Consider the following 10,730-nt stretch of genomic DNA (forward strand, 5'->3'; position numbering starts at 1 on the left):
ACCTGTTGTTTTTTTGTTATTTTTTAGTTGGATTATTGCTCCTAATCCGACGAGTTTACCAAATCTAATGGTTTACCGTTTCATTGTTATATTAGTGGTTTGATTTGGGCAACTGATGACTGGGACTGGGACTTGCTTTGTAATTTTTTGAAAAGACTGGACTTACACCCAAGTATTTTACAAAAAATGTGACTTAAGCCATTTCAAAATGACTTGCTTACAACACTTTCAGAAACCCTGAAGGACGAAGGTACTCCAATTATAGATAAAATTAATTGAGAAATGTTGCGCTGGGCGGCGATTGCATTACTCTTCTGTCTGTTGGGCCATGAGTGCGCGACAGCAAACTGGCATAGGCGGGATGCATATGAGTACTGGATCGACACAACGCCTCACAACTTCGAAGGCGCCAAACTGGCCTGTGAGCGAATGAATGCGTCCCTGGCCAAAGTTGATTCGTGGGCCGTTGACAAATTTGTGACGCGCTTTACAGGTGAGTGCTGAGTTCTCGTCAGGGCTGCGAAAAAAGGACTGGCGAGTCTGGCTGCGTGGTCGGAGCCAGACTCAAAACTCTGTGACGCAGTCAGTTTATTTGAACAGAAACTGACTCGGGGCAAGAGTAAAACTGTACAACACTACCGGAGTCCCAAGTCCGACGTGCTGCATATGAGCAACATAGAAATGCTTCTGTTTATTAAATATACTTTTTTTAGCGTCTTTACTGGTGGTTCGTTGTTTTAAGTTGTTCAGATTTTATTGTGAACGCGCAATGCCACTCTTTTTTATGACAGGCTACATATAAAATACATGTTTTGTTTTCGGCTATGCTGCGTTTCTCGATATTTCGCCAAAACACCAACCTAGCAGCAAAATCGACCGTTTTTCACTTGGCGTTGAACGCCTATTCAAGTAACAAATCGCCAAATGTAAAGTAGGTTCAAGTAAAACTTGACAATTATGCAAAAGTTGTTATGCATTTTGTGGTAGCACTGGTCATATCGATGCCAATCCAATACCAAACTAATCCTAGATATTTAAACATGGATTGCAGCTCAACCCAACGTTTGATAACGTACAAGACTTTTTTAAACATATTCAATATCAATCAAAATAAAAAATTTTGAGAGTAAAGAGGTCATAGTACTGGAGGAATAAAGGGCGTTTTGAGACAACATACAACTAAAATAAAGCAGATTTAGAGTTAAACTTTGAATACAATTCAGGTCGTATGAAAGCTGTCAAAAAAGTTAATGTGTTTGCACTTACTAAGAGTTACACATCCTACATAAAATATGGCGACTTTGTGATTTTCTTCAGGGAAGACCATTGGATATTTCATTGGTCTGAGGCGATACCAGGACTACACGTTCAAGTGGCTCAACGGAGATCTTGCGTTGTATTCAAATTGGGGAAGAGCCCAGCCGAATATTAGCTACCAGGGACTTGACGAGCAATGTGTGGTGGTAGTTTTCAGGCCAGATGGCTTCGAATGGCACGACCAGCTTTGCAGCAAGCCAGCTGGCAGAATTTGTCAAAGACCCTACGGTAACGTTGGTTTTTTGTCAGTAATTTTCAGAGAAAAATGAATAATGCTAATAGTTTTACTGTCTAGGCCTGCTGCAAAACTGCCAGTATTTAGGCATGTTGCAAAACTGCCAGTTGCTGGCCTTATTACATGGTACTTGACTTAGGTAGACGGTTTAGCCTTGGTTTCGAAATTAATTTAGACCAGTTTGTTTTACACTTGGGTTGGTTAAATTATTTTGTAAAATGATTTGTTCAAAACTTTTACGATTTATTTATTGCAATGTGTCTATAATAATAGGTTTGGTGCCCAAAATTTGCGTTTATTTATTCATGTATTTTGTCACTTGTGAGCAGGGCTGCGGAGTCGAAGTCGGACTCGGGACTCGGGACTCCGGTGTATTTTTTTGGCCGGAGTCGGACTCGGGTTGTTTTTAACCGACTCCGCAGCCCTGCTTATGAGTGCCGTGTATAAGCGAACACACATGAGCATGCAGGTAAAAGACACTCACTTATGCATTGCCAATAAAACCTTAGAACTGTTTGTTTCCAAAGCTAAAAAGGCCTTTTTTTAGGGCGTAAAACATTAAAATGGAAGGTATATCGATATAGGCTACTGTGTTAGGTACATGCATTGTTGATGGCTATTTTGGACAAACTCGGCTGGCACAACAGTCGTGCATTTAAACTTTATTGGGTAGTTTTTATGACACAGATGGACCTTTTTAGCTGTTGAAACAGCTTGCATAAAATCGACATCAGGTATGCTACTACTATACTGAACACTTCTGTTAGATTGCTTTTTCCCGGCCAATTCCAATTTACTCGATTTTCATTTATTCAGGTATGAAAGAACCGACACAGAAAAGCAGCGACATTGAGCAGCTAATTCAAATTACAGACGGTATAAGCATATTTTAAAATGACTTAAGTCCCAGTCAAGTTAATTGCAAAAAAGTCCAAGCTAATAAAAGTCATTTTAAATAAATAACAATTTAAGTCCCAGTCAAGTCACTATTAGAGCAAGTCAATTTAAAGTTAAGTCCTTGTCATAAATATTAACGTTAAACTATTAAAGGGTAAACTAGTCCTATTATGATTTGTTAGTGAAAAATGGTTAAAGAAAACACTTCGTTTCAGCACAAGTCATTTGTCTGAAAGAGTTAAGTCAAGTTAAGTCATTTTGTCAAAAATCCTTAAGTCAAGTCATCTAAAAACTGTGACTTAAGTCATTACAACCCTGTGTATAAGCTTTACTAACATTACCATTAGAACTTTGAAATAGCATTACCTATATGAAACGAGCACTATAGATTTTAATTTTTCATATTAAATGCATGCAATTATAAAAGCAATTTGGGAGTTCAATAAAGTAACTGAACCATGAGTTATATACGTTCAGATACTATGTTAATTACCACTTCTAAAGTCTTACTGACGAACGATAACGGTACACGTATTATAAGTAGGCCTACAACTGCTAGTGTCTTCGAATAGTGTTCAATGGAATTAGTTTGCCTCCTAAATACTTTGTAAACCGATTTTCTTGTTTTTATAGGTCCTAAAATCGGTATGATCGAGGAAAACAAACCACATAACATTGGGAAGATCGTTCCATACGCTCCAATAAGAATCGGTAATTCTGCTTTATCAACTTGGCCAGTGGTTCTGCAACTATGCCTAATGTTATTATGTCTAAAATAAGGTTATTTTGTATCTACAACCTTTAAAAAAGTAAACTAATTTATGGTAACCTAATGTTAAAGTTTAAATACATATATTTACTTTTCTTGTAAGGTCCAGAAATTCGCACAGCTGCGAAGAAACCTAGGATGCAAATCACAACGATGGAGAGCGGTAAAATGAACAAGAGTAATCTGTTTCATTGTATAGAGCCCATTGGTGCTTAACTATTCTTTCCTGGCCGCGACCTAACTGATCCCCTGTACTATCGCTAGGTACAAATTAAGTGGTTTATCAAGAAGCCATGGGAAAATATGTCAAGGAAAATATGTCACTAGATAAAAAATAATGAAAAAAAAAAAAAAAGATAAAAGTTACTAATATTTAAGTAACGTATTTTTTATGGGTTCACAACAACTTATAAATGAATGACTTTGCTCGAGGGAAAGGCAAAAAAACAATTTCTTCAATTTGTCTTCATTGCCGGCATTTACCCATATGGGCCTTTTTCACATTCAGTTTGCCAGATCTACGTGGTTAATGCTTGTAAATTTATGCACATACAGGGCTGCTAAATAGCCTATGGGCAAGAATCCGGACTTCGACGGAGTTTTTTCGTATTTTTGGCTGGAGTCGATTTGATTTGTAGGGCGGAATCTGTTTCGTGAGTCGTGCTCGAGTTGTTTTAAACCGACTCCGCAGCCCTAAATAACAGTTGCAAGGTTAACCAATGGACATTTACCCAACCTTTTAACCAGTATCCAACCACAAGAAGCCGCTTGAAAAGACATGTCCGAACTTGGTTGCCGTGGTTTGGATTTTGTCGCTGCTACTTTTCATATCTATCTGCTTCAATATTGGATTCGTCTGCACCAAAAATTCGTACGTTCTTGTGTATATATGATACAGTACCGGTACCTAAAAGTTTGAGGCTTGTATTTGCTAGGGTAACTTTAAGTAAGACTGATGTTTTGCTTCCGTGCCTAAAGGTTAAAGACTTGAGTGTTTACCGTTTCATATTGTAGTTCTAGAATCTATATCATGATTTCCAATTCCTCGAACAACTCAAGTAAAAAATAACATAAAAGCAACATGTTGCAAGCAAATTCTTTTATGCTCAAAGATTGGGATAAATAACGCAATTTTTTAATAATTGCTTAATTAAAACAATTCATTTTAACCCTAGTCATTTGTCCAAAAGACTTAAGTCAAGTCAAGTCATTTGCCCAAAAGACTTAAGTCAAGTCAAGTCATTTGCCCAAAAGACTTAAGTCAAGTCAAGTCATTTTGCCCAAAAGACTTAAGTCAAGTCATTTAAAAACAGTGACTTAAGTCATTACAACACTGGGTCAAAGTCTAAATCTCGTTTTGTAGGTCAACTCCGGGTGAAAAGTACGAAAAGGACAAAGATGAAGTTTCAGGAAGAGTATGGTCTACCAGCAAAAAAGATTCCCAGAGGAGTACAAAAGGTTAGGATAAAAGTTTTGTTGGATCAAGGATGGTCAACATTTAGGTTCAATTTTTTTTGTTTACTTCTAATACAAGTTTTTATATACTTTCAGTTTAAAGTACTATCAGGGTTGCACAAGTCATTTTAAAGTCTCAGTCCAGTCATTTGTGAAATAATTTAAGTCCAGAGCAAGTGAATTCCTCCTCCTTGTCATAAAAGAATTAAACGATAAACTAATAAAATTTTTAAACTTATTCAATTGTGAGCAACAACCTAATTAAAAAACAACAACAAAAGTACTTAAGTCAAAGTTAAGTCGTTTAAAAATAATAAACCTAGCCTAACTTAAGTACACTTAAGTGATGTCATTGACTTAAGTAATTACTTGAGTGTTGTAATTTGAGATTATTTGGTAAATGAATCGTTTGAATCGTATGGACAAATTAGCATTTTGAGAAATGCGATACTTAACAAAGTGTCATTTCTGAATATGCTTGATAACTTTATCACAAACACCATACAAGTAAAGCAAGGTCGTTCCCATACGATTTTAATGATTTCGAACGCCGAATGAATATCTCTCCCCGTAGATCACTCTTGTTTTTGTTAGCGCCAAAACGATAGTTGTTTGAACATTTTCTTACTTTTTAAAGCTGAAGCACAGGGTAAGATGAGTGACAACGAAATAGCTTACGACAGCTTCGACCCTTGGAGCTCCGTTCAGGGAAAAGGACGGAAAACAAGTGAGCACAAGGCTGACAATTCAACTTCATTGCCTGGAATGATGGATAGACCCGGAACCTTTCAACCGAATTTTGCAAACTTCGACAATGCCTTCGTTTAATGTGTTAAGTGATCAAACAAAAACACACCTAAATTTCTCGAATTTTCTAAAGGGTTTTTTAACTTGATAAAGTGGTTTTAACTTTATTAAACAAAAAAGTTCTTTGCGTGTTTGGATTTGTTACGTCAATGAAGTGTTTTTGTGGCGTACGGTAGTTCTGTAATGGTTAGAAACGTTGTGCTATTTGTATTTCACGGATTCTATAACAAAAATTGTTCCACTGCCACAAGCCGTTTTTATCACACCAAGCGCTTTAAGTAATTTTAATTACTATTTCTGGTACCGGTACACAATAGCGCCATTAGTAAGGCTAATTTTGCTTGAGACATAGCTTGTTTTATCACAATGTAGGCCAAGGCTAAAACCTTGTCAGTTACTATAAACTTTTATGCGAACTTCGAATTTAGTGTCATGTTTGTAGTGTTAATGATGAACAGCAAAAAAGCGAAACCTAATGACGTTTCTAATGTGTCTTATGGGCTATTTTGATAGAATCTTATTTTTGCGCAAAGGTACCGGTAAATCAAAGTTTTGTCAGACCAAATGATAGGTTATTTTGCTTCATGCACATCGATAACATCCTTGAAATGTAAGTTTTGCTTCAAAGTGTCACCTCGCCAACGAAAAACTTTGACAAAATAAAGAATCGTGTAGTGTTCTCAAGGTTACTTTTTTATGACCCCCCACCCCCGTTGGTTAGCGTTATAATGCCTCGCCAATAGCGCCTAACAAAAAACGTAAGAACCTGCCAATTTAAGACGCACAAACTGAAAAGGTTTGTCGAGAAGACAACTCTGGCAAAAATATTAGATATTTACGGAGTGATGAAATAGGAAGTAGTGTTTTGGTTAGGTAAGAAGTAATATTGTAGTGCAGTTTAAGCCTTTCTCTGACGGGTTGAGGTCTCATTTCACTGAAGATTATATTCCAACTTAATTTAAGGCCTGTCTTTCGCCTTATTTTGACTATGTTTTTTTTCGAAAATAATGGTGTTCTAATTCTGATTTCACTTAGTCAAACTAAAATTTTTTAAGCGCATAAACAGAAGGCCGGGCTTTATATTTCTCCACCGATGCTTTTTTTGAAGCGTTTAAAATACGCTTTTCCAGCAAAACAAATTGTCGAAACTTAATCCGTTTTTCACGCTGAAGAGTTAGCTCTGCAGCGTTTTTCGGCCAAACCGAAAAAAGTTCTATGCGAACGTATGTATCCATATGCACACTTGTGGGTTTAGCTTACGTACCGGATGGCACGCGCTCCAAAATGGATGCAATTAAGTGCATTGGCGTCCTGGTTTAGCGGATGTGAAGAAAACAGAGACTTGCCACTTTGTGTATGTTTACTGTTTAAATGGATTAAAACAGAGGCGTGCAACATACGGCCCGCGAGACCTATTTACGTGGCCCGCACAGACTTCGTCAAGTATCCCTTTGTTTTGTTTTTAAATTTTCACTGTTTAAGAAGTTATTTGTAACGGAATCATTGGCATTTATCAATTTGTATTACGTCACACTCTCCGAACCTCGATTATTGCGTCATAGTCTGAATTGTAGTAAAACTGCCTTGTTTTGCTTGCAAAAAGAAAGGTTGATAATGAAAGCTGGAAATTCAACAAGCAAGATGTAGTTTGCCTGCTTTGTCAAAACGTTATATCAGTAGTAAAAGAGTATAATTTCTAAGGGACACTATAGTTAAAAACACTCTAATTATGATAGCGTTGTAGGTCAATTGCGGGTTGACAAAATGCTGCAATTGAAAAATTCTTTGAGCAAACAACAAGAGGTATTTCATTGTTATAAGAAAGACGTTGAGCTTGTTACAAAACTGGGCTATAAGTTATCGAAAGCAATTGCCGAAAAAGGAAAGCCTGTTCAAGACAAAATTCAGGAATCAGCTCACAGATGAGCACTTGTTAAGTGAACTTCGAGTTGGCACTTCTGCCAAAACTAACAAGATCTCTGGTGAGAGAAGATATCACACATCTCATTAATCGCTTAATGAGGCTTAATTAAATCGCTTAATGAGTCAGAATGAAAATAGCTGAAAAATGTATTTAAAGTACACTGACTTAACACATCTTAAAGCTGGACATAAATAAATTCCAAAAACATTCAAAAACTTTTCGAGATTTTTTTCTGAAGACATTTTAATACGTAAATCAATTTAAGGACATTCAAAGAACCCTGTAGTAGTTAGATGAGCTATATATAACATATATATATTATATATGTTAGTGATGTAGTTTTTTGTTTTGTAAAACTCTAAAAATCCTTTTCAAAACAAAACCAGACACAGAAAATACAACTCTCTATCTCTATTTTTTAGAATCTATTTACAATATATTCGCTTTAATCTCTTGTATGGCACGTCAAAGAAAAAGCCTTGGCGTATTGCACGAATCACAAAAAAACAGCTACACAAATGACAGTAATTCATGAATCTCGTAAGGCGCTCAAGATAACAGTGAAAAAACTGGAAGGACTAGAACTTCCAACAGTTACATCGGCGTTATTGTTAAAAGTATACGAAAGCAGATTGAAATCTAATTTCACGCAAAGAGACACTTCTACGAAGAGTTAATTTAAGCCAATTAAAACATTAATCTGAATAATGTCGAAAGTGTTCTTTGCACTTTGAAACTTTAAACTATAGTTTCAATATTATCGTTTTTTTGCAATAACGTTGTGCTTATTTGTTTCAGAATGGAAGAACTAAAAAATTTAAAAGGCACAAACATAAATATCGTTATTTGGGATTGATACTATATGGCCTTATTTCATTTGAGGATAAGGATGTCGTTACTTGTTTAAACGACGTACGGCTTTATTTCTAAATCGAGAAGAGATTTTTTCATGCAACTAATGTGCACAAGTCAAATAAATTTGAACAGAAAAAAAGAGTGCTCCATTTTTAAATTAGTTTAGCTAATTAACAGGTCCTAAGCTGTACAATTAAACAGCAATCAGTAACATTAACGTATTTTCAGTTCGCGGTAGCTACACTAACAATAGAGAACCAGGCAAAATTCGACGAACTTAAAAAATTCCACTCCGCAAAATAAATCCCGGTAGTTTTTACTAGCCAGGGATTTGTTTTCTAATACAAATTTTTTAATGTTTGTGCTGTTTATAAAGGCATAGATTGGCAGTGGATGTTGTAAAATTTATCTTGCACATGGAAGGGCAAGCGCAAAACCCCCAAAGATCGGGGTAGTTTTGCTAATTTACGAAATCTGCTCGAAAATGGGAAAAGTAAGCCGCCAAACGCCGAACTTGACTCATCAAGAAGGCAAAATACGTGTTTATCCATGGAATAAATGGCCAAACCGACTAGAACCGTTCAAGTCCCGCGTTTCAAAAGAAAAACTAACTGGGTAGCTGAAACCCAAAAACTTAAAGCAATCCTTGACGTCAAAATTTGGCAAAGAAGAGAAAAAAAAAGTATCTCCGCGTAAAACGTCCCCAAATTAATACAGACGGTGGGACCTCTACAAAGTCATTACAACACTGGGTCAAAGTCTAAATCTCGTTTTGTAGGTCAACTCCGGATGAAAAGTACGAAAAGGACAAAGAACGCTTTTCCAGCAAAACAAATTGTCGAAACTTAATCCGTTTTTCACGCTGAAGAGTTAGCTCTGCGGCGTTTTTCGGCCTAACCGAAAAAAGGTTCTATGCGAACTTATGTCTCCATATGCACACTTGTGGGTATCGCTTACGTACCGGATGGCACTCGCTCCAAAATGGATGCAATTAAGCGCTTAAGCGTCCTGGTTCAGCAGATGTGAAGAAAACAGAGACTTGCCACTTTGTGTATGTTTACTGTTTAAATGGATTAAAAGAAGTTCGCGCAGTGATTGAAAAAAAATCGGGGGAGTTTTAAGGTGGTTTTGGCTGGAAAAAAACGTCTGGGTATGGTATTTTGCCACCAAAGCTGTCTTACAGTTTGGGGGAAAGGCGTAAAAATATTTATTACGAAAAGACTTGTAAAAGGCAGCGTCTTTTACTAACTTAATTGCATGGTAAAGCAAACAAAATCAAAAGGCTTTGAAATCTTCCAAATTGGACGTTTTTTTAATTTAATTTTAAAACTAAACAGTAAAATTGCCACGGTCAAAACAATTAAAAACAGCTAAAAAACATTATTTTATCCGCACTTAATTAACACATACCTTTAAGCTGGACACTAAAATAAATTCCAAGAACATTTAAAAACTTTTCAAGATTTTTTTTCAAGAAATGTATGGACATTTTAATACGTCAATCAATTCCTTTAAAGAACCCTGTAGTATAGTGGTCGGCAATCGCCGGTACGCGGACCGGTACCGGTCAGTAGCAGGGTTTCCAGATAACATTTTGATCAAAACCCGATTTTTTATTGTAAAATCCAACTCCTCGTACTTACAATATATCGAAAACGGGCCATACATAATGTTTTTTGATGTTCAAGCGTGCTCACCCTGAAGTGCAATAGACTTAAATCATGCAAACAATGTTGATGTTCAGACAGAAAAATTTCGAAAAAACGCACGCATTTTAATTGGGACATTGAAAAAAGTGTCGCCGGTCCGCGACAAAATTTCTGTTATAAACCGGTCCGCAGTGTAAAAAAGGTTGCCGACCCCTGCTGTAGTAGTTCGATGAGCTATATATATATTATATTTGTTAGTGATGTAGTTTAAAAATCCTTTTCAAAACAAAAACATACACAGAAAATACAAACAACTCTCTATCTCTATTTTTTAGAATCTATTTACAATTTTCGCTTTAATCTCTTGTATGGCACGTCAAAGAAAAATCCTTTGCGTATTGCACGAATCACAAAAAAACAGCTACACAAATGACAGTAATTCATGAATCTCGTAAGGCGCTCAAGATAACAGTGAAAAAACTGAAAGGACTAGAACTTCCAACAGTTACATCGACGTTATTGTTAAAAATATACGAAAGCAGATTAAAATCTAATTTCACGCAAAGAGACACGTCTACGAAGAGTTAATTTAAGCCAAATAAAACATTAATCTGAATAATGTAGAAAGTCTTCTTTGCACTTTGAAACTTTAAACTAGTTTAAAGGTTATCGTTTTTACACTAACGTTGTGCTTATATTTCAAAATGGAAGAACTAAAAAATTTAATAGACAGAAACATAAATAGCGTTATTTGGGATTGATATTGCCTTATTTCATTTGAGGATAAGGATTCAGGTCCAACAATATACATCAGGCTTCAAA

The 10,730-nt window shown here is 36.1% G+C and overlaps 1 protein-coding gene across 1 annotated transcript; it reads left to right on the forward strand.

The window, feature by feature from the left end:
• The first annotated feature begins 282 nt into the window (after positions 1 to 282).
• Positions 283 to 5,793, forward strand: LOC146145824 (uncharacterized). Its single transcript, XM_083390692.1, has 7 exons — positions 283 to 493; positions 1,318 to 1,545; positions 2,369 to 2,428; positions 3,083 to 3,160; positions 3,966 to 4,089; positions 4,582 to 4,676; positions 5,311 to 5,793. The coding sequence occupies exons 1-7, from the start codon at positions 283 to 285 to the stop codon at positions 5,499 to 5,501; spliced, it is 987 nt and encodes a 328-aa protein (XP_083246818.1). The 3' UTR covers positions 5,502 to 5,793.
• The last annotated feature ends 4,937 nt before the right edge of the window (positions 5,794 to 10,730 follow it).

The sequence above is a fragment of the Ascidiella aspersa genome, chromosome 5, assembly GCF_963924565.1.
Source record: "Ascidiella aspersa chromosome 5, kaAscAspe10.2, whole genome shotgun sequence".
NCBI classification, from domain to species: domain Eukaryota; kingdom Metazoa; phylum Chordata; class Ascidiacea; order Phlebobranchia; family Ascidiidae; genus Ascidiella; species Ascidiella aspersa.

Bases quoted from the DNA above. Each gene is read 5' to 3' on its own strand.
- LOC146145824 (XM_083390692.1), top strand. From the start codon at position 283: ATGTTGCGCTGGGCGGCGATTGCATTACTCTTCTGTCTGTTGGGCCAT. The intron at 1,546-2,368 runs GTAACGTTGGTT...TCATTTATTCAG, and splicing joins AATTTGTCAAAGACCCTACG to GTATGAAAGAACCGACACAG. The intron at 3,161-3,965 runs GTAATTCTGCTT...CCTTTTAACCAG, and splicing joins ATACGCTCCAATAAGAATCG to TATCCAACCACAAGAAGCCG.